This window comes from Haliotis rubra, unplaced genomic scaffold (assembly GCF_003918875.1).
Source record: "Haliotis rubra isolate DU_JTF1 unplaced genomic scaffold, ASM391887v1 Scf129, whole genome shotgun sequence".
NCBI classification, from domain to species: Eukaryota; Metazoa; Mollusca; class Gastropoda; order Lepetellida; family Haliotidae; genus Haliotis; species Haliotis rubra.
In genome coordinates this window covers 1,867,202-1,891,167 of record NW_025765214.1, presented here as the reverse complement: position 1 = coordinate 1,891,167, position 23,966 = coordinate 1,867,202, and the positions used below count along the sequence as shown (strand labels likewise).

Genomic DNA, 23,966 nt, shown 5'->3' with positions numbered 1-23,966 from the left:
GCAGATCGATACTCATGCTGTTGATCACTGGTCCAGACTCGATTATTTACAGACCGCCGCCATATAGCTGAAATATTGCTGAGTTCGGCGTAAAACTAAACTCACTCACTCACTCACTCACTCACTCTCTCAAGATTCGAAAGCCTTCGTGTCCTTAGGATTTGTATTTCACAAAGTTGTAACGCTGTATTGTGTGGAAAACGGTGAAAGTGTCCCTAAGATGAAATTGTTTGGAGATTTTCAGTGAGTATTAACATCATGATACCATGATTAGGACTGAATATGGTAAACATAGCAATAACTTTAATATCAATGAATGATTTATAGTATGTAAAGAACCCATGCATGCATTAACTGTAAATATAAGATTTTCTCTGCCAACATGCTTTGTCCCCACAAACATAATTAACTCAGTTGTAGTAAGTAAACATTTCTAGAAGTATTATTTTAATCACTGTTATCGAACATGTTGGTAAAATTCAGTTTCATCTGTTTCAGTGATAATCGCTCCATCACCTGGTCCAAAAAGTGCTGGACCAGATGCCCTGACCATCATCCTGGCCGTTGTGGCCATCTTGCTGGTAGCAGTCCTCCTCGTTATAGCTTTCTTAGTCTACAAAAGGTGAAGTATCTTTTGAGGACTTCAAAATAACAATGTCCACTGTAAGATTGGAATTATTGGCAGTTTTTCTGAGTCTGAAAAAGCTGAGGTCTGTCAACACTTGAAATTGTCAGTAATGACTAAATGAATTGGTTCTGTGATATTACATGTATATATTGATGGTGAATACTGTACGGCATTGTTAACTCATGAAGCAAAGGCATTTTTTCACAAATGAAAGTCTATTGTACGACTCTGACTATGGAAAGTCTGTGTTCTTGAATCACTATCCAATAGTGAAGATGATATTTGTGACGTCAAGTGTTCACATGAGTGATTGAGTATGGACTTACGCCACTTTTAGCAATATTCCTGCAATATCGGGGGACACCAGAAATGGGCTTCACAGATTGTACTCATGTGGGGAATCGAACCCGGGTAATCAGCGTGACGAGAGAACGCTTTAATCACTAACCCCACCACCCCAGCCCCACCCCCACCACCCCACACACACACACACACCATGGGTTTGCATATGAAAACCCTGAAAACACAGGAACATTGGTGAAAGAAAAGTATATTCTAACATTGTTCAGAATTGTTTGAAATTTATATGGTTATATGCTTTCTAATGGCGACATACTTACAGTGTTACAACAAATGGACGTGTAACATATATCATACTTGGGATTACACTTTCCTAGTAAAGTACGAATTCTAGTACTGTTTAGGGTTGAGTCCTATCCTGGATTCGAACCCACCCCCTTAGAGTCAGGCACCAAATCGCCAGCACACAAAGTTTAAGTCACGGTGGCTGAGCGAGTTAGGCGGCTGACTTTGTGTGCTTTGACCACTTTCTAAATAGCATTGTGTATTCATAACAAATGGACGTATTTTTGCGATGGTAATAATGCATGATCTATTTTGTGTTCTACGTTAAAGAAAAATGAAAGGGACATTGAGACGGTTTGTCACAGCTTCTGAGAGGGATGAAGACGGATACGAGATGATATCTGGTTACCCTAGTGCGGGTACCATTTCTGATTATCAAGAAGGTTGTATATACGCGTGCACAGCTTCAAATATTGAATTAGATATTGATAATATCTCTTTCCAGTTCAGCTTCTTTCTTGTTTTAATACAATTCATATAATTGTGAAAACAGATTGATAAACTTAAAGATAGAAATTGAATACCTTGAAAACAATTATGAAAATGTTGTCTTTAGGTTTGAAAGTCTTCATAGGATATCTGCTGCCGCCATTGTTCATAATATATGAAACCATCATGGTGGTAGTGTTCAGGTCAGTCTCCTTCTTCCTATAGTTTCTCCCTGGATACCAGCACGAGGTGAACATGACAGAACAGAACACCATGATGGAATCACACACAGAGATGGAGATGAGACCACGGACAGGGAATACTACAACGTTCCTTTGGTAACCAGGGTGATGACAAGTACTCTCCTGTACCATGTCAAGCAGCTTAGAAAGCATGGCGGTTTTCAGAAACAGTTCAACGTGAGTAAAAGTCAATATCATGTATTGTGTAGGTTTCTCAGCTGGTGAAGCCAACGGATAAAAACGGTATTCGTTTGGGTTCATATGCAGATAAAGATGCAAATATGAAAGGTCAAGTAGGGACTACTTTCAGACTTTGCAAGCAAACATGGCGTCCCGCTTCTTAACCGGAGACCGAGTCAGAATTAACCATCTGGAATAAGGAGGCACTACAGGGATAATTGATATGTTTATCAAACCAATAGTCTAGGATACTAAAATTCAGTCTCTGACTGGGACATGGCTGAGTATTTTACAAATTTAGTTCACTTTGAGGATAGACATTGCGAACCCATTAACCGAGGACACAAGTGAACTATGTTTGAGGACCTCTACGACTACGACCTTATAATCGATTTAAAACAGCTGCAGATATGTGTTGCCTTGATTCATTTTGTCGCTTTATGTACCTGTCATACTCGTAACGTTATTGCAGACTATAAACAAACGTCACGTCTTATAGACTATGTTATATGTAAGAGTATCTTCCCTTGAATCGGATATAGAGAATCTCACCCAAGTGTCTTCTGATATTATATCAACACGAGTTGATAAAGTTACAAATATCCGAGGCTTGCCGAGGATATTTTTACTTTTATCAACGAGTGTTGATATATTTGATATCAGAAGACACGAGGGTGAGATTCTATTTATCATCCAAAATCACTCTTTATTAATTTTCAATGAAAAATGTACATCTCTGAACATGGTACTGCCATTAGACTTGCAGTGCATCGATGTCGTAGTATTGTGACGTCATCAAGTACATGACGCCATAGCATTGTCAGGGCATTGTACAAAATCTACTGTCACAACGATATCTCCTAGGAGATATCGTTTGATCTCACACAAGCGATATCTCCTGTGGAACACAGTTTTGGATGATAAATTTACTTTCCCAAAACACATAAGCGTGATAACCCATATTTCTTCATATAAGATGGGGTTTTTGTATTTGGGATTAATGCCATGTGGATTCACATCACGCCTTGATCCATGTGGCAATTGTCACTAAACGTGGTGACCGTAGATACAGACACGATCGCGCGCTTGCGTGTGTGTGTGTGTGCGTGCGTGCGTGCGCGCTTGCGTGTGTGTTATCTAGACAAGACAGTGCGTGCTTAGGCGCTTGCGTGATTGTGTTATCTAGACAAGACCCAGTTTGAGCTACAAATTAAACTTGTCGTAAAAGGCGACTTTCAGGTGTATCAGGTAATGGATTTGTTCAGGAATGGTCAGGTGATTAAATCATTCCATTGGTTTTCTCATCATCTCATCAGTTCATACTCACCCCAAGCATTAAGATTCAGAATAAAGTGGTTCAACTGAATTGTTCTTTTAGAAATTGCCGTCGGGTTTATTACATGATTGCTATGCTGCTATGGAGAAGGAGAACAGACTAAAGAACATTTACAACGACGTGTTTGCATGTAAGTACTCGAGGTGTCGTGAGAGGTGTCGTATAAAGTGGCCATGATCTCCGTCCGGGATTACACGGTGATTATATGGATTAGTTGAGGGGCGCATTTCAAGTTTTATTAACTGAATATAAAATTTAATTATGTTGAAAGTTACTGACCCAGTTTCAGTGGAAAGCTTCCTTGTATGCAAGGGTGATAACTGTGTATCAACTATACACTATATATTTGATTGTATTAATGTGGGACACACACGGCTAGACATGCTGTCATCCATGTTATGACTTTAAAAATGCACATAGCCCGTATGCCTCTTACATTCTCTGCCGAGATATTCTTTCATGAATCTTCGAACCCACCATGTATATTTATTTATATTCTCCCCTGATTGTACTGTATTGCATCGAGCATGCACAAGTGCGTTGATACAGGTGCAGTATAAATGTCCATTATTATGTTTTACAGATTAAGATGGAAAAAAACCCCGAAAACAAAACAAGCAAAACAGCATAATAATGGCCATTTATAATGCACCTACATTATTACTATTACTTATTATCATTTTTATGTCATTATTTTCAGACGACCAGACGCGTGTAGTTCTTGAGCTGAACGAAGACCACTCTCCCTCAGATTATATCAACGCTAGTTTTGTTAGTGTGAGTGTAGAGAGCACGTAGCACACACGATGTACAAGAGCATTTTCCGAAGCCAGTGTTTTGTACACATTCACTCGACAAAAGATAAATAGCAAATAAACACTGTTTAGTGTTGATTCCCAAGTTGAAACTATAAAGTTAACTGGGAATTAGCTCGTAAAAGACCAGCAAACAACATAGAAATATGATGTTATTAACAATTGTATTCTAAAATTAACTAAGTAAAGTTCACACATCAATACAGGGTTCGTTGTTTGGTTGGTTGGTTGGTTGGTTGGTTGTTTAACGCCGCACTCCAGCAATATTCCAGCTATGGCGACGGTCTGTAAATAATCGAGTCTGGACCAGACAATCCAGTGATCAACAGTATGAGCATCGATCTACGCAACTGGGATACGTGACATGTGTCGAGCAAGTCAGCGTTCCTGACCACCCGATCCCGTTAGTCGCCTTTTAGCATGTAATCCAACTTGCAAAATAGGCCTTACAGGGTGATTATCACACACATAGTAGTAGTGTGAGGTGAGAGGCAAGAGTTAACTCCCCTTAAATACCTAATCACAAAGTACCACATCTTTTCATACTGTTCTCTGCGTAAGGGGAGATGCCAAAAGGGTTGTAGTACATTCTAGAACTCTGTGTAAATGTATCGTAACGTATCAACGTATTTGGGTACGATGGACGCAGTGTACAGCTCAGGTTCTATTACTTTACTCCATCAACTATACGTTCGTGGAAGGGCGGTGGGGTGATATTGCTGGAATATTGCTAAATGCGGCGTAAAACCATACTCACTCACTATATGTTCGTGTATACATGACACGTTTTATGCATAACAACCTTTTTATTCTTTATACGACGTTTCAGAGCTAATTCTTGCTCCTTCATCAGTACACTTGTCATATATATATTTTACCCATGTGGGAAACATAACCTGGGTCTCCGGAGGAGATGAAGAAGCAAGAATTAGCTCTGAAACGTCGTGTAAAGAATAAGAAAGAAGTCGTTATCCATAAAACGTGTCATGTATTCATGTTCGTCTAACTTCTAAATGCCTTTCAAAAACTTTATATGTCCGTGGTTGTCTTACAGGGCGTTGACGCTCCAAACAAGTTTGTTGCATCTCAAGGTAATTATCAAATTATTAAATATCAAATTTGTTTACGATAATTATGTGCGTATGACAAACTGTGTATTTACTGAAATATTTACTTTTTAGGTCCTATGAATAGAACCGTCGGTGATTTCTGGTTGATGATTTTCCAACTTCGTACCAGCATGCAAAATTGAGTAAGGCATGCTATTTGAACAATACTGTATTTCAAAAGGAAGGTGGAATTAAGTAAGGCACTCTATTTACTCTTAAAGTATATAATATTTCTGTATTTTCAAATATCTTGGGAAGGTGGATGATAAAATATTGCCCCTTCATTGACGTACTTAAAGTATATTAAGCTTTTAAACCAGGATGTGTTAATTTTGTACCTGCCATTAAAGAGTACAAGTAAATCTGAACGCCTAATCTAAGAGCAACTTCAACCTACACTGAATGCACGATCGTTTGGTTATTGAAGAAATGAATGTTAGAGGTGGTAGTGATGGTGATGATGATGATGATGATGATGATGATGATGATGATGATGATGATGATGATAGGGCAAGGGTGTGAGGTACTGGCCAGAGCATGGTTCCGGGGCAGATCGTCATGGCAATATAGAGATTGAGTGTTCATCAGAAGAGGCCCTGGTGCATTGCACAATGAGGACATTCAAGATGTGTAAAATACTTCAGGTACCTATCACATTATTGTAAGTTTAACACAATGATCTCCCAACCTAAAGTCAGTCTTCTCTGTAATGGTTAACAAAATGTCTACCCTATGCATTTTATTGTTTAACATCTACTTAAAGTTGTTTCGTCTTTGTCTATTTTTCAGTGTGGGTCAAAAGCCTCTCGAACCAGGATAGTTAAACACTTTCAGTTCGCGTTCTGGCCCGACAGAGGGATCCCTACCGATGTGGCTTCTCTGGTGGAGTTCTACTTCAAGGTCAGGAACACACCGACACACGGACAGGGGCCCATGGTTGTGCACTGCAGGTTTGTCGCATCGCAAAGGAGGAGAGGATGGAGTTTCGACTTAAGCTGGACAGACGCAGTTTGGGTTTCAATATTGACTTTAGTAGCAGTTTCAGTAGTGATTCTGATCAGTACAACAGGTCATCGATAAGAAAAGAATTCATACTTTTAGGGATCATTTCTATAGTATTCATCGCCATGACTTCCGGTAAAACTGACAGTCTACCAAAGTTTCACGCGCTTATACTCGGAACTAATAGTGTAGACGTAGTGTAGAAGTAGATTTCGAATCACGAATAGATAGGTGATCCGGAATATATCGCCCTTGACTGACGTGTAGTTTCTGAATATACATAATTTTGATAGAAGCAAATCGTTCCTTTTAAATTGAAAAGGACCTCCAGTAAGATGAGAGATTGAAAACTTCAGGAAATCTTGCCTTGTTTCATTTAGGGCTTCAGCATTGCAGAAAAGGCTTGGCGGAAGGGATACACTGTGGTCCAAGCACTGAGAGACTGACTTATATCGCATCTGTTTCACATTGTCTTAATAGTGAATCATCAATAGGAGCATTAATTGTCTAGGTTTCAGAACCGGGGTAATTTGGCTGTTGTGGTATCATTGTGTATCATGTGCATGTGTCATTGGCTCGAGAAGTCACGCGTAAAGATATCACTGGGTTGCAGTGATGGCGTGGGGAGAACAGGAACCTTCCTTGCACTATGGAACCTGATAGACGAGGCCAAGACATCAGACACAGTGGATCCCTACAGCTGTATCAAGAGGATGAGGCATGAGAGAGTCAACATGGTGCAGACACTGGTGAGGTTTGAGTTATCGATGTCTGGCAAAGCAATTGAAGACCATTAATGGTTATACATGTGTAATAAACATTGCCATAGTACTTGTAGCAAATCGACAAAAGAAGAAAAGCAATACCTGAATGTGTCGGCGTGTGCAGCATTCGTTACGGTCATGAGCTGAGTTGCATGAGGCTGATATTGGTTAGAAAAATGGTTCTCTGGTCATGTGCCAGTTAATGGAATGTTTATTTCTTATACACTGCTGTAAGTGAGTGAGTGAGTGAGTTTAGTTTTACGCCGCACTCAGCAAAATCCCAGCTATATGGCGACGGTCTGTAAATAATTGAGTCTGGACCGGACAATTCAGTGATCAGCAGCATGAGCATCGATCTGCGCAATTGGGAACCGATGATATGTGTCAACCAAGTCAGCGAGCCTGGCCATCCGATCCCGTTAGTCGCCTCTTACGACAAGCATGGGTTACTGAAGATCAATATTCTAACCCGGCCCTTTAAGGGCACGCTGCTGTAAGACTTGTACCAAGTGACAAGTGTACCGCCGAATAATCTTATGATCATGTGAAAAAAGGAGATGTGTTCATTGCGCTGTGTCCATTACAGGAACAATACGAGTTCCTATACATTGCTGTAAGACTTGTACAAAGCAACATATTTACCTCCAAGTAATCTGTCATTGTTCATAACAGGAACTTCCACAATCAGTTAATGGGACATTTATTTCCTATCATTGTTCATGTTTACAGGAACATAACAGGAACAATACGAGTTCCTCCACAATGCGCTCAGTTAATGGGACATTTATTTCCTATACATTGCTGTAAGACTTGTACAAAGCAACATGTTTACCTCCAAGTAATCTTTATAATCATTGTTCATTACAGGAACAATACGAGTTCCTCCACAATGCGCTCATTGAGGCCCTGATGGCTGGGGGAACAACCGTCTCCACATCAGACTTTAAAACCAGTTATGACAACCTCCTACAGGACAACCCAGAAACAGGCGTCTCCAGGCTCAAAGAACAGTTTGAGGTGAGTATGTGTCAGATAGATGCTTGATGTGCTCATTTCCTGTATGGCGAAGCGAACAAACAGCTTGTATGTCCTTGCTTCAGCACCTCCTTCACAGGATCTCTGAACTGACGTAGAAGTCGGAGTAGGTGAAACTCTGTGAAAATAAGGTAGAAAACGAAGATGGACGAATGCAAAAATATTTTTGTGGATAAAGGTCTATTTGAATAAAACCGTTGTAGAAAACTTATAGATATTGAAATAGTAATTATATATGCCTTGCATTTTCGAGGTTTGTCTATTAAGATATGTTCTATTACGCAGAATTTGCAGTTGATGAAGCCTCCATATAGACTGAGAGATTACCGAACAGCTTTGCTGCCCGAAAATGCCTCCAAGAACCGGTTCATGGACATTCTAGCGTGTAAGAGGGTGATATTTGATACATTTCATTCAAGGCATATTAACCAGTAAAGTCTTTTCTTATATATACTGGCGGAAACATAGTGACTGTCCTGTATATATAAAGGGGTGTAAATATCTTGTTATAGAAAATAACAACTCAATATTTGGTCCTTTGTCAGATCAATGTTCTATCAGAGCAACTTAATTATACAATACTTGATACCAGGAGATGGAGCGACTCGCCCTAATAGAAGAACGGTGTCAATGTCGAGTATGACCACCATATGCGTTGATTAAAGCGAGGAAATAGCGATTCACTGAATATATACTCTCCCAAAAAAGAAACGCATCATGAAAATAGCAATTTCATGTAGCAATGAATTAAAACGTGATACATTTTACAAAAGGTTTTGCTCTGTTTATGAGTCCTATCGTGTTTATGTTTTGAAACATCACAACAAAACGCACCATCCGTAAAATACCCGTATTTAACAACATGATTTTCAATTTCGGCGTGTACTGTCACAGAATACACAATTCACATGCAATGCACATGAAAGTTGGGGATCAGATAGTTTCAAAATAAACATAAAAATACAGTTGAAATCCCTATATGCGTTTCTTTTTTGGGGAGAGTATATTATATCATCAAAAACAACATGTCAACCAACGGAGCACGTGTTGCTGGTCGATTACTGGTACTTTCCTATGTGTCGTTCCGTCTCATTCCAATCTTATTTTATTAGCAAGAGGCCGACCATGGCAGTACAGAAATATTTTAATTATGCTACACATACACACACACAACTTATGGCGAGAAATATTCTGGCGCATCGTGACTATTAGTCTCTGAATTGCACAAAAGATGGAACGTGATCAAGAACTATATCGTTTCGGTAGCGTAAGCCATTCAAACTGGCATTAACAATAATGTGTTATCGGAATAGTTCCTGAATCTGATGCCACTTGGTGTGATTGTACCTCCACATCCAAGCTGACGATGTTGAGTGAGTGAGTGAGTGGGCGAGTTTAGTTTTACGCCACACTCAGCAATATTCCAGCTATATGGTGGCGGTCTGTAAATAATGGAGTCTGGACCAGACAATCCAGAGATCAACATCATGAGCATCGATCTACGCAATTGGGAACCGATTACATGTGTCAACCAAGTCAGCGAGCCTGACCACCCGATCCCGTTAGTTGATTATTAAAGCAACTCGTGTATGAGTATGAAGCTCCCAACAAACGCACAAACACCAATATTACTGTGCACCCAGCAAATTGTTAATCACGACCTTGTAAATTACCTTTTAAAATGTATTGAAATTTCATATATTTCGTTAACGCTTACATGAAGCTCAGTTACGTATTTTCTTCAGGAAGCAATCATATTTCAGATTTACGTGGGTTTTTGTTGTTGTTTTTGTCTTAGTGTTACATTTTTGTAGAAGTGTAAATTTGTGCCTTAAATAGGCGACAGTCATCGACCAGTCCTGTCGAGCAGTACACTGGACGGGACAGATTATATCAACGCCGTCTACCTGCCGGTAGGTTACATGCTACAGTACTAGGATCTCGAGTGAGTGAGTGAATGCATCTTGGTTCGAGGCCATTTAATGCTCAGTAATATATTGATTTAACTTTTAAGTTTCAACATTTTTCTTAATTTCAAATGTCTGTCCCGGTTCAGGGCAGTAGGTAGTTCATTTTTCGAAATTCCAACTTAACTTAACAAGATAACTTGATAAGAATATTGAGTATGCCGTCTGTATTTTTCAACATTCTGAGACATTCATAATTTTAATGGAAAATGAATATTATAAATAATGTGTTTGACACCTGGTGTCATCACAGACTTCAATGATCCATTCATATAATCTTCACCGAAATTTGGTCTTTTACACCCAATGGAATCTGAATCCGATAATCGACATTGGTTATTCCCTGTAGCAGACGCTGTAGCTTATACTATAGTTTGGCATGAAATGCATGTGGACCCGGTTTTAGTAAATATCTCTTCATCCAATGACCCAATCGATCTCAAACTGTGCAAGTGGATGTTTTGTCAGACAACCTAATCACATTGTAAATCACCGATTTTATGCATTTGTATTAAAGAATCTGTCTATGTAACTGTCAACAAAATAAACAGCAGAACGCAGACGGCTTGCAGAGGGAGGGAGCCAATGACCTGTAACAGTGTTGGGTCAGTGTTGGGTCATAAAGGTCAACGTTCGTCAATGTAGGTCAGCTATGCACGTGACAGGTATGAAGAGGTGTTCATTTCTAGCAAATAGCCGGCGAATGACATCTCTGATGACCCTGATGTCAAAAGAATCTAACTTTGGATGCCTACCTTTTTGTACAAGGATTTGTTTATTGGTTGTTGGTTTATTTTTCACAATTTTTAGCACGATGTTCTTTTTCATGCCAAGAGCAAAAGTTGTACGTTTCATGTAATCCGACACCTTATAAATCGGTTTGCTACGTTTGCTCTCTTTTTAAAAAAAATTCAACACATTTCTAATTAAACGTTTAGCATCATCTGAATAAGCTTTCATGATGACAGCTATACTAGCCCCATAAAGAAACTGTGCATTGTCAAAATATTATCCCAGTTGATAAGTACGATAACAATGTCAAAGGTACATATAAACTTTAGTGGAGGGATCATGAGACCATAACTAGTCGGGAGAATTTCAATTGAAACGTCAATCACAATGACGCCACGAGTCCACAAGCGGGACAGGGGTCAAACGGCCATGTCACAAGCTCAATAACGGGTATGTCCACCATCGGCATTGAGAACAGCAGTGCATCGACGACGCATAGAGCCTATCAAACGTGCAAGGAAGGCTTGTGGGATGTCACGCCAGATTCTCTCAAGTTCTGTTGCAAGGTCAAGGACGTTATCTGTCGGATGAGGAAGACGGCGTAGACGTCGATCCATCTCGTCCCAAACATGCTCTATCGGGGAGAGATCCGGTGAATTTGCAGGCCAAGGCAGTAAGTCAACGTTGTGGTGTTGCAAGAAATCCATAGCAACCCTTGCCGTATGTATGAGGGCGGGCATTGTCCTGTTGGAATGTTAACCCAGGGCCATGACGTTGCAGAAAAGGAATTGCCACAGGTCGAAGAATCTGATCCCTGTAGCCCACACCAGTTAAGTTGCCCTGAACAATCACCAAAGGAGTTCTTTGGCGTGCTGATATTCCACCCCAAATCATCACGGAACCACCACCAAAGCGATTCCTCTCCAAGACACAGGCCTGTGCATAACGTTCTCCCACGCGTCTATAGGCACGTTGACGTCCATCACTATGGGAAATGTTAAACCTGGACTCATCTGTAAAAACAACATTTCTCCACCAAAACAAAGGGTCTCGGCACCACATTCGGCGAGCTTGTCGATGACGTTGTGTCAGGATAGGCCGTATGGCGGGACGTCTTGGTCTGATCCCGTGATGACGTAAACGTTGTCGAACTGTGTTGGGATGGATACGGCGAAGTCCTGGGATGGTTCGGGCAGTCATCACTGCAGTCTGACACCTGTGGCGCAGATGGGTCACCCTTATCCATCTGTCCTGTCTTGCGTTGTTACACGTGGACGTCCAGAACGTGGCCGATCGATGACGTCATTTGTGTTCTGGTAGCGTCTCACCTGTGCAGAAATGGTGTTCCGGTGGCAGTGGAAATGTGCAGCCACTTGTCGTTGAGACATTCCCCCACGGACCATCCCAATGGCCTCATGACGTTGTGCTGACGTGAGCCTTGGCATGCCATGCGTTTCAATAGCCGTTTAATTTTTTGAACGATCGCAAGGGCAGGGTTTGAGCTTTCCAAAGTGACAGTATTGTGTGGCATTCATTTGCTCTGTTTCTCTTTCCCGGAATGCACGTGCAACAACGTATTGCACGTCTCAAGGACGAACCCACTGACGTCACGGAACGTGGCACGTGCATGCATGTTGGATACATGTCACTAATCTCTGAGTTTAAATCCTTATGTGTCTAGATAGGTTTGATACATTTAGATTTTAAATTTTTGTATGCACAGTTTCTTTATGTGCCTAGTATAGAAGTAGTCAATGTGAATGATCCAAACGGTCTATCACTGTGCAGTGCACAGGTAACTATCATGAACTGCACGTGCATTTACCTTTATGACCCAACACTGCCGCTGTTACAGGTCATTGGCTCCCTCCCTCTGCAAGCCGTCTGCGTTCTGCTGTTTATTTTGTTGACAGTTACATAGACAGATTCTTTAATACAAATGCATAAAATTGGTGATTTACAATGTGATTAGGTTGTCTGACAAAACATCCACTTGCACAGTTTGAGATCGATTGGGTCATTGGATGAAGAGATTTTACAAAAACCGGGTCCACATGCATTTCATGCCAAACTATAGACGGTTGTATGTCCCGAGCACGGGTTATGTGAATTGTTTGAGATTTAGGGACCGTTCATAATTTATGGCTAGGGGGGCGGATGATGATTTTTATGGAGAAGCCTGTACAATGTGAATGACCCCCCCAAAAATTTATGGACAAAGTAAGTGCCCCCCTGCATGTTATGTACAAAGTCAATGACCCACCCCATATTTTTAAAGCATGATTTTAAAATATTTTTATGTACAAAATTGCTGACACACACACACACACACACACACCCCCTAGAAACGTGTACAAAATTGATGACCCCCCTACCTCATGATGGTTATGTAATGAGACTTGGCCCAGGCGTTATCATAAGACTTGATTAATAATATAGTTCTGTGGATGACAACTTCGTTGTTCTAGTATAAAGCATCATCATAGAACGAAGGTTACCCGTACTACTTAGTATGTTAGTGTTACTCACTAACTCAAGTTTCAACAGTGTATTATTTTTAGGTGAGTGAGTGGGTTTGCAGAAGTATTTCAGCGGGGGACGCCAGAAATGGACTTCACACATTGTGCCCATGTGGGGAATCGAACCCGGGTCCCTAGCGAACGCGTTAACCACTAGGCTATCCAGTCGCCCCAATTCTATTAGGATAAAATATATGTGATTATAAGTGTTTCGAGAAATGGTACGTACCTGTTTATTTACTGAAGTGCGCTTCCACTGCCCAGGGTTACAGGAGCCCGATGGACTTCCTGTTGACACAGACGCCGCTGACAGACACGGTACTCGACTTCTGGAGGATGGTGATTCAGACGGACTCACAAACCATTGTCATGCTCAACGACGACAACGACGATGCAATGGTCAGAATGTAACTCAGTATAGTGAAACTATACACCCGATATCGACTGACCCATTGTTCAACACAGGAATGTCGATGAGAATAGATTAAAAATGAAATAATTTCATTTTCAGTTTGCAAAAATGGGTCAAGAATGAAAGCATTCAGAACTTAAATTCATGTTCAGACTCGACAAGAGGGATGCTGTGTGGAAATGATATTTTCTTGTTGAAAAACCGTTACCATATCATATGCCCATTGTACGATTCCGACTATAATATAGCATGTGTTTAAGACTCACCATCAAATAGTGATGTTACCAGGTGTCGCGAAAAGGTAAGCCTATCCTGCTCCTGCAGTGTTGCGAAAAGATAAGCCTATCATGTTCTTACGGTGGCACCTTCACAAACACACACAATGGCAGGTTTAAAAATCAAACAAACACTGGTACATATGGCAGAAGCAAATTGCATTCTGTGTTCTATGGACGAATAGTAGCAAATCGTCTTGAAGATCTAATTGAAAATGTTTTCTTACTGAATATGCCACCCAGAACATCAAGCGGACATATTAAATAAGCATATTCAAGCAAGAAACCATCATGTCCTACCATCCTCACTCACTCACTCACTCACTCACACCTACAGAATGTCATGGTAAGTTGACATTCACGATGATACAAATACATATGATATAAAACGCGTCAACTCTGTTCCAGACTATGGGCTACTACTGGCCCCAGGACTGTAGACAGAAGGTGTTCGGGCCATACCTTGTGGAGGTGCTGGAGACTGAGAACTACGAGTGTTACTCAGTCATCACGCTATCAGTCAGAGAAGATGAAGAAGATGCAGAGGTAAGACCAGACAGACTGTGGGCTACTACTGGCCCCAGGACTGTAGACGGAAGGTGATCGGGCCATACCTTGTGGAGGTGCTGGAGACTGAGAACTACGAGTGTTACTCAGTCATCACGCTATCAGTCAGAGAGGATGAAGAAGATGCAGAGGTAAGACCAGACAGACTGTGGGCTACTACTGGCCCCAGGACTGTAGACAGAAGGTGTTCGGGCCATACCTTGTGGAGGTGCTGGAGACTGAGAACTACGAGTGTTACTCAGTCATCACGCTATCAGTCAGAGAGGATGAAGAAGATGCAGAGGTAAGACCAGACAGACTGTGGGCTACTACTGGCCCCAGGACTGTAGACAGAAGGTGTTCGGGCCATACCTTGTGGAGGTGCTGGAGACTGAGAACTACGAGTGTTACTCAGTCATCACGCTATCAGTCAGAGAGGATGAAGAAGATGCAGAGGTAAGACCAGACAGACTGTGGGCTACTACTGGCCCCAGGACTGTAGACAGAAGGTGTTCGGGCCATACCTTGTGGAGGTGCTGGAGACTGAGAACTACGAGTGTTACTCAGTCATCACGCTATCAGTCAGAGAGGATGAAGAAGATGCAGAGGTAAGACCAGACAGACTGTGGGCTACTACTGGCCCCAGGACTGTAGTAGACAGAAGGTGTTCGGGACATACCTTGTGGAAGTGCTGGAGACTGAGAACTACGAGTGTTACTCAGTCATCCAGCTATCAGTCAGAGAGGATGAAGAAGATGTAGGTTAGACCAGACAGACTATGGGCTACTACTGGCCCCAGGACTGTAGACAGAAGGTGTTCGGGCCATACCTTGTGGAGGTGCTGGAGACTGAGAACTACGAGTGTTACTCAGTCATCACGCTATCAGTCAGAGAGGATGAAGAAGATGCAGAGGTAAGACCAGACAGACTGTGGGCTACTACTGGCCCCAGGACTGACTGACTGACTGAGTTTGGTTTTACGCCGCTTTTAGCAATATTCCAGCAACATCACGGCGGGGGACACCAGAAATGGCCTTTACACATTGTGCCCATGTGGGGATTCGAATCCGGGTCTTCGGCGTGACGAGCCAACGCTTTAACCATTAGGCTAACCCACCGCCCCACTGTCCCCAGGACTGTAGACAGAAGGTGTTTGGGCCATACCTTGTGGAGGTGCTGGAGACTGAGAACTACGAGTGTTACTCAGTCATCACGCCATCATTCAGAGAGGATGAAGAAGATACAGAGGTAAGACCAGACAGACTGTGGGCTACTACTGGCCCCAGGACTGTAGACAGAAGGTGTTCGGGCCATACCTTGTGGAGGTGCTGGAGACTGAGAACTACGAGTGTTACTCAGTCATCACGCTATCAGTCAGAGAGGATGAAGAAGATGCAGAGGTAAGACCAGACAGAATGTGGGCTACTACTGGCCCCAGGACTGTAGACAGAAGGTGTTCGGGCCATACCTTGTGGAGGTGCTGGAGACTGAGAACTACGAGTGTTACTCAGTCATCACGCTATCAGTCAGAGAGGATGAAGAAGATGCAGAGGTGATGATCCGGATCTGTTAACTTAAGTTACGTTTGGGATTATACTTTATCAGTAAAGTACAGATTCTAGTACTTTTGTCAGATAAAGCTTCATCCGGGATTAGAACCCTCTCTTATAGCGTCAAGTGCCTAATCTCCGTCACACAAACTCAGCCATCTAACCCACTTAACAACCGCAGCTTCCACGTGTGGAATCCCCCAATATATCATATGTTGCATTTGACCACTTGGCATTTGTATTCACGGATCTGTTAAGAGGAGGATATGTTTCGCGCAGTAGAACTGAACATGTCCTGAGACTGCTAACTACTATGTGTGAAGCCCATTTCTGGTGTTCCCCGCCGTGATGTTGCTGGAATATTGCTAAAAGCGGCGTAAAACCAAAACTCAGTCAGTCAGTCAGTCAGTCAGCTAACTAGCATTTATTTGAAACAGTTGGATGTTTCCACCTGTAGTAACACCAAGCGTGTGAATACAAGGAAGATGTGTCAGGACAGGGAGATGAAACTAAATGAACAATATGCGGCCCTTAAATCGACAGGGTCACCCTTCCCGGCTGATAAGAAATACTGACAAGAATTGCAATGATTCTTTTCAGACCCTTCAACCCAGAAACATCAAATTGTTCCAGTGCCATTGTTGGCCCCAGGGGCAGACAACTCCCGTGTCTTCCTTACCCTTGCTGGCTATGATGGAGGCAGTGGAAGTCTGGCGTGAGGCAACAGGCTTCAAGCCCGTCACTGTCCACTGTTGGTTCGTAACCAGAGTGAATGAATCGAGTGATTGTCATGATCCAACATCCAATCTCAAAGTATTAGTTAAACAATTGTGACTCAAATACACGCTAAAACAAGTCTTTGATACGCATTTAGAAGGTGGTAGAACATGAGTGCATAACACTTGTGTGTGCATAAGAACTTTGTAACAAATGATGAAGGATGAAGATATAGCCCTGAAACGTTTCAAAGAGCGTCATTCACCCCATGAGAAAGACGAGAAGTTGCACTGAAACGTTTCAAAGCGCGTTATTCACCTGACGGGGATGAAGACATAGCCCTGAAACGTTTCAAAGAGCGTCATTCACCCACATTCAGCCCTAAAACGTCATTACAAAGACTAGAGAACATGTTATCAATTGTCCTGCATTCACTTACACAATTAAAACATAATTGTGATATATAATTATGCTCGTACTCATCACATGGTTACAACATCGCTGACACTCTAAGGATAGTCTGTGTGTCAACATTTCGAAGGGGGTCATACGATTCTTGCTCAAAAGTTGTTTGATAATGGTTACAGCATTCAAGACTATGGTAACTTCAATAGTTTTCATTAATCCATTTATATAGTTTTCTAGTTTGCTTTTTGTGTCAAACAGTGTCTGTTTCAGGGGTTAGTAAGACTAGTTGTTCTCAGGTGTAGTATATTACAAACATTTTGTGGTAAACACGTGGAGGACATTTCCTTCAGTCCTTGACTGCACGGTGGTGTTGTGGAAAGTGTGTCTGCCCATGAGTTCGATCCCCTGATCGCTTCTCGTTAAACAATATTACGTGTTACCCTGTCTTTCGCTCGGCATTAAGGGGATAAGACTACGACTGGTCTTCTGGTATAAAGCGCCTGCATTAGACAATTTCAACTGTATCATAGACACTCAGTGTATAGAGTTAGTGAATAGTTCATTGTTATAACTCACTCAGCTATATTCCAGCTGCAAGCTATCGAGTCTGGGCCTCACCTCACCACAATTCACCTCACCTCACCTCACCTCACCTCAGTAACGAAGAAAAATTAGCGAATTCCATTTCATAAATTCGTGATACTATAACGCCTTAAACTGTGGAGCCTTATTGTCTAGGAATGGTGTGGATAGATCGGGACTGTTCTGTGTCCTGTCGGCCATCTTGGAAAGATTGAAGATTGACCTCAACATCAGCATTCTGCAGACCATCAACGAGATGAGACTTTGTAGACCCCAGCTAATACAGAAATTCGTGAGTCCTAGTTTTGTTCTGTAATATACTCTCCCAAAAAAGAAACGCATCATGAAAATAGCAATTTCATGTAGCAATGAATTAAAACGTGATTCATTTTACAAAAGGTTTTGCTGTGTTTATGAGTCCTATGGTGTTTATGTTTTGAAACATCACAACAAAACGCACCATCCGTTAAATACCCGTAGTTAACAGCATGATTTTCAATTTCGGCGTGTAGTGTCACATAATACACAATTCACATGCAATGCACGTGAAAGTTGGGGATCAGATAGTCTCAATGATTGGTATAAAAGGTTGATCGCTGTCTGTCGATTATTCACTGTATTTGGAATATTGTTGACGCAAAATGCCACGTCTAAGTGAAGCCAACCGTCATATCGCCATTGGTTTGCTTGAAGCAGACCAGTCTCAACGTGCAGTTGCCCGAAGCATGAATGTTCACCAAAGCACCATTTCACGGCTCTGGGAGAGATATCGCCGGCAGAATGCGGTAGCAGATGCCCCTCGTAGTGGGCGACCTCGAGCGACCACTGCGGCGCAGGATCGCTACATCCGGGTACATCACCTGCGTCATCGAACAGCTACGGCGACCAGTACCGCTCGATAAATACCCGGATTGAGGAGGTTTTCTGCACAGACCGTCAGGAACAGGTTGAGAGAAGCTGGTTTACGTGCCAGAAGACCTTATTTTGGCCCTGTGCTTCGACAACAACATCGTCGACATCGAGTTCAATGGTGCACCAACGTTCAGGCCTGGAACCTACCGAATTGACGTAGAATCTGGTTCAGTGATGAATCACGATTTCTATTGGAACGACGCGATGGAAGAATGCGGGTGTACAGACGTCGACGTGAACGTTTCGCCGACGCTTGCGTTCCCCAGGTGGACAAATTCGGCCGGGGCAGTGTTATGATGTGGGAAGCGATCACCTGCCGTAGGAGAAGTGATTTGGTGATGATCCAGGGCAACCTGACAGCTCAACGGTACTGTGACGAAATCCTACGCCCACACCTCCTTCCAATCATTGATCGCCAGAGGGAGTTGTTTCAACAAGACAATGCCAGGCCCCACACAGCACGTCACACTAGGGACTTCCTCCAGAACCACAACATCAATGTGCACCCCTGGCCCTCAAGATCACCGGACTTAAACCATCTGTGGGATGCCCTGGACAGACGGGTGCGACGCCGTAACCCTCAGCCCCAGACACTTCAGCAACTCGCACAGGCACTACAGGCAGGGTGGGCTGCGAGTGGGCAACACGAGATTCTGAGACTTATTCGTTCGATGCCGAGGCGATGCCGTGCAGTTCTGGATGCCCACGGTGGTCACTCGAGGTATTGACTTCAGCGCCACCACAGGTCTCCATGTGACACTCAAACTGGTGTTGGTGCCAAAGACGGATAAGTCTGCATTCCCAGTGTGCAATTTCGCTATATTTCATTGACTCATAAAGCCTACAAGATTTTTCAAAATAAACATAAATATACAGTTGAAATTCCTATATGCGTTTCTTTTTTGGGAGGGTATATTAAAATGACAATAAACTATACCGACGTGTTGAAAATATACATCAAAATGACATTTTAATGATGCAACTAAAGTTTGGGTGGAAACATGAGTTCAATTATTGTCCGTCAGCCCTACTTTGGTTTATAGGGATTCAGTTAGTCGGAGCATGTTTGTATATGAGGTAGTTAGATATATGCTATTATTTGTATCCATTGACCTTCATGGAAAATCAGTTTTAGAAATCTGTATTTCCAAATTAAACATTTAACGTTCATTGTTACCAATCTTTGATATCTTGACTTGGAAAGCGAAACTGCTGGTCGGCACATGTTAAACTTCGTAGGGCGTTGTCGTAGAGACGAAGCTGTTTTGACTTGAGGTTATGATGTTGTCCCCTGAATGGCCATATATAGAAGCATCTTAAAAGCCTTTTTTACATACACCCCTTTGCCCCCGGGGGTAAAATACCACATGGGGTTAAAATACCCCTGAGAGGCAAATTGTGTCGTATAAACGGGTCTAACAGGGGGGTAAATTATACCCACAGGGAGGTATTCTGCCCCTGGTCAAGAGGTGGAGCAAATTCAGTTACCCCCGGGGGTATTCTACCCCCTTGGGGTAAAAGTGTCGTGTAAACGGTCTATCAAGCTAAATACAACCAGGGGTACATTTATAGAACCATCCATCCCTGCTTATAATGGAATGGTTTTCCAGGAAATCTAGACATGCATTTTGTTGGTAAGTATGTTGTTGGTATGCACTACCCACCCTGTCATTAATCTGTAGCTCTACACTGGAAACAACATGCCTCCGATAAACAAGCGTTTACGACGTGGTTAAGCCTGGACAGATGATGAGACAAAGGGTCTGCTCTGTATCTGCGGAGACATGCCCATCCAGTCCCTTCTGGACAGCCCCTCAAAGCTGATACAGCTGTTTTTCAAAGGTGAACAAAGTAATGCATGAACTGGGCTTTGCGAAAACGGCCACACAATGCACAGAAAGAACGAAAACACTTAAAAATCATAGTCATATAGACAGTGTAGGGATTCACTTAAGAGGAGTGGACAGCCCCGAAAACTCTGCACATTTTATGAACAGCTAAATTTTGGATAGAAGACCTGCGACATCACCTAACAATGTCATTCAAAGTCTCCAGCAGTCAGTTGCATCAGATACAGACATATCTGATCTTGAAGTTACTGATGATCATGTTACCGACAACATTGCTGATGATGTCGAACTTGCTGAGCCAGGAGATTATGAATGTGTTAAAAATGGCTAACAAAATGGTCATATGAAAACAAACAAAAAGGAAAACAAAGAAAACCCAAACTGCAAACAACTTTGAAAACTGTCATGGACTAGTTTGCTAAACCTAATGAAGATATTGAAACAAGGCAGATTGAGTTGGAAAAGAAACAAATTGAGCTGGAAATGAGAAAAATGACGAGAGAAAGAAAATAGAGAGCTTGCACTAAGGAAACTGGATAAAAGAGAAAGACAGAAAGCTTCTGACAGAGAACACCAATTGCGTATGCTACAGTTCATCATGAACACCATATGCCAATCCATCATCCATCCAATGTCCAACATTCTTGTCCAGTGGTATCAACTTGACCTTGTGGTCCTTGGTCGCCATCATGTACCTCAACCTCATCCAGCCAGTCAGGGTTGAACATGTGGTCTGATTCACACACGTTATGCGCCTACATCTTCCTTTGAAGCGTCCAAATATATTTTCAATGACCATCCGGGCACTGCTGAAGCGGAAGTTGAAGTATGACTTGCATGCGTTAAACTTATTCTGTGTTAGACTTCCTCATACAAACGGGAAGTGTGATATAATTTAAATACAATGTAAATATATAACCTTTTTACGTGTTGGGGGCAATATATGCCTTTTTAGGTCCCAAAACGCCCTAATACCTTACCTACATACATACATTGAGATGGGCGTTGCCTGAACTGTTCTTTTAGCGTAACAAAAAATACTATTAAAAGATATCTATTTGTCCATACCAACTCGTCACCATAATTACACGGAACACAGGGAGCTTCTAATCTGACATATGTACATTGTCACTGTCACTGTCAACTGAAATACTAATTTGACTGACGGTTGTGTGAACTATACCGAGAACTGTCTCTTTCCCGAGCTTCGATACCGGTCTCAACTTTGTCAGTTGCCCTAGTTTCCTTGCAAATACAGCCGCCTCCGTGGTGTAGTGGTTAGAGCGTCCGCCCGGAGAGCGGAAGGTCGCGGGTTCGATCACCGGCCGAGTCATACCAAGTTCACCTCACCTCCTTGCAAATACTGTCTAAACTATTTCTGACCAGTTTAGTCCACATCGGATAGTTTGTGTTTCACTGTGGTCATATGAAGATAAACTTATGTGGGTTTGTTTGGTAACGATGAAAAGTAAACAGCCAATCAATATGAACCAAAGATGAGTAAGATCAAAGAGAATTCCTGAAAATAATTATAATTTCACCGATATGAACAATTGACAAAGAATTATCGCTCCTGAACAAAATTATCGGTCGCTGGTAATGAACAAAGGAATATAACAACACTGGTATCAGATTAATAAATGACAAAATTACTCCTTATCTTTCAAAGGTATCAGGTGTTTCGGTAACAAAATGAACAATTCTTTAATTTTCGGGTCGTTTCAGTAACAAAAAACGTTTCTCCGCTCCTGAACAATATCAGTTAACAGTAACAAAACCGAACGATAAAGCAACAATTAATTAATTTCGTAACCGAACAGTATAAAGATTTTAAAAGTAATTATCCAGTTATTAGTGACAGAAATAAAGTATATTCCAGTTGAACAGTGTCAGTTAGAACAGTGACAAAGAAATAAACGGTATCTTCAGTGGAATCAGTTATTAATTGACAAATACGAACAGAATCATACCACGTCAGATTGGCGTTAACGTACGGAAGTGTCAAATATTTTATCCATTAAACATATTGACAGGTGGATAATGGGTTAATTATATTGTTCAAATCCAGTTACGTTATCAGATGCCAGTTAAATAAATAAAGGGGCGACTGCAGATCAGGTATTTAAGGGTCGCTGACGGATTGTTTATTGCGTGGGTCGGTGTTCGTGATAACTGGGTCGGTTATTACGGCTGGAATGCTGGGTTAAACAAATAAACAAACGTAAAACAAATTATTTTGATTGGGGTTTGTTTGTTTTAATGGATTAAATGTTTTCATCGTTTTGCGTAAAGGGCGATTGCGTGAAGGGTTCGAAGAAGAAGAATTGGGGGATGATTTTTGAACAGGACGGAGAATGGAATAGGGAAGAGGCATGGAAATAAAGATAGACAGATGGAGGCAGACACAGTCGGGAGGAACAAAGACAGAGAAAACAGGAAACAAAGGCAACGAGAGATAAATTTTGAACGGAAACAGCGAGATAAAGGGATAAAGGGTCGAAGAACAAAGAGACAGGAGAAACAAGGTCGGCAGTCAGGGAACGATAAGGAAAGAGAGATAGAACGGCAAAGATAAGGATAAGAACAGTCAGAAGGAACGACAAGGGGAAAAGAGAACAGGGAAAACAGCAAGGGATGAGGGATAGAGACGGTCAGGAACGTCGAGAACAGGGAGAACAGCGAGGGATAGGGATAAAGAGACAGTCAGAGAAAGGACAAAGGAAAAGACAGGGAGAACAGCAAGAGATAGGTCAGAACAGTCAGAGGACAGAGACAGGAGAACAGCAGAGATAAAGGTTGAACAGTCAGAGCGACAGAAGAGACAGGGGAGAACAGCAGAGATAGGGATAAAGACAGATAGAAGGACAAAGGAACCGGGGAGAACAAATAAAGAGATGCGGGATAAAGACGGTCGAAGAACAGACAAGGAGAACGAAAGCGAGGATAAGGGATGAAGTGGTCAGAACGACAAAGGAAAGATAGGGACAGAAGGCAAACAAAGAGATATGGGATCGAGAACGGATCAAGGAACAAGGAAGACAGGGAAGGGTAACCGGGGATAAAGTGGGGCGATAGAAGAGACGGGGAAAACAAGAGGATAAGGGATAAAGAGACAAGAAGGGAACGATAAGGGAAAGAGACAGGGAGAACAGGGGATAAGAACGGTCAGAAGGCGATAAGAAACCACAGGGAAAGGATAGGGATAAAGACAGTCAGAAGGACAGAACGGGGAGAACAACAGGGGGATAAGGGATAAAGAGACAGTCAGGACAAGAAGACAAGGGAGAAACAGCGAGATAGGGATAAAGAAC

General features: G+C 42.1%; 2 protein-coding genes across 2 annotated transcripts in view; both read left to right on the top strand.

The window, feature by feature from the left end:
* Nucleotides 1–23,609, top strand: part of LOC124266963 — a 36,584-nt gene extending 12,975 nt beyond the window's left edge. Inside the window, exons 6-21 of the mRNA XM_046701816.1 lie at nt 499–581; nt 2,154–2,237; nt 3,503–3,590; nt 4,161–4,237; nt 5,894–6,028; nt 6,174–6,334; nt 7,000–7,135; nt 8,018–8,167; nt 8,471–8,570; nt 10,025–10,098; nt 13,668–13,802; nt 14,499–14,636; nt 16,787–16,941; nt 18,050–18,205; nt 23,002–23,180; nt 23,326–23,609. Of these exons, the coding sequence (XP_046557772.1) occupies nt 499–581; nt 2,154–2,237; nt 3,503–3,590; nt 4,161–4,237; nt 5,894–6,028; nt 6,174–6,334; nt 7,000–7,135; nt 8,018–8,167; nt 8,471–8,570; nt 10,025–10,098; nt 13,668–13,802; nt 14,499–14,636; nt 16,787–16,941; nt 18,050–18,205; nt 23,002–23,180; nt 23,326–23,609 (2,135 nt within the window). The remainder of the gene's footprint in view (nt 1–498; nt 582–2,153; nt 2,238–3,502; nt 3,591–4,160; nt 4,238–5,893; nt 6,029–6,173; nt 6,335–6,999; nt 7,136–8,017; nt 8,168–8,470; nt 8,571–10,024; nt 10,099–13,667; nt 13,803–14,498; nt 14,637–16,786; nt 16,942–18,049; nt 18,206–23,001; nt 23,181–23,325) is intronic.
* On the top strand, nt 1,666–5,554 carry LOC124266938 (receptor-type tyrosine-protein phosphatase alpha-like). Its single transcript, XM_046701790.1, has 5 exons — nt 1,666–2,121; nt 3,503–3,590; nt 4,161–4,237; nt 5,330–5,366; nt 5,457–5,554. Exons 1-5 carry the CDS (start codon nt 2,053–2,055, stop codon nt 5,525–5,527), a joined length of 342 nt encoding a protein of 113 aa, XP_046557746.1. The 5' UTR covers nt 1,666–2,052; the 3' UTR covers nt 5,528–5,554.
* Nucleotides 23,610–23,966: the final 357 nt, after the last annotated feature.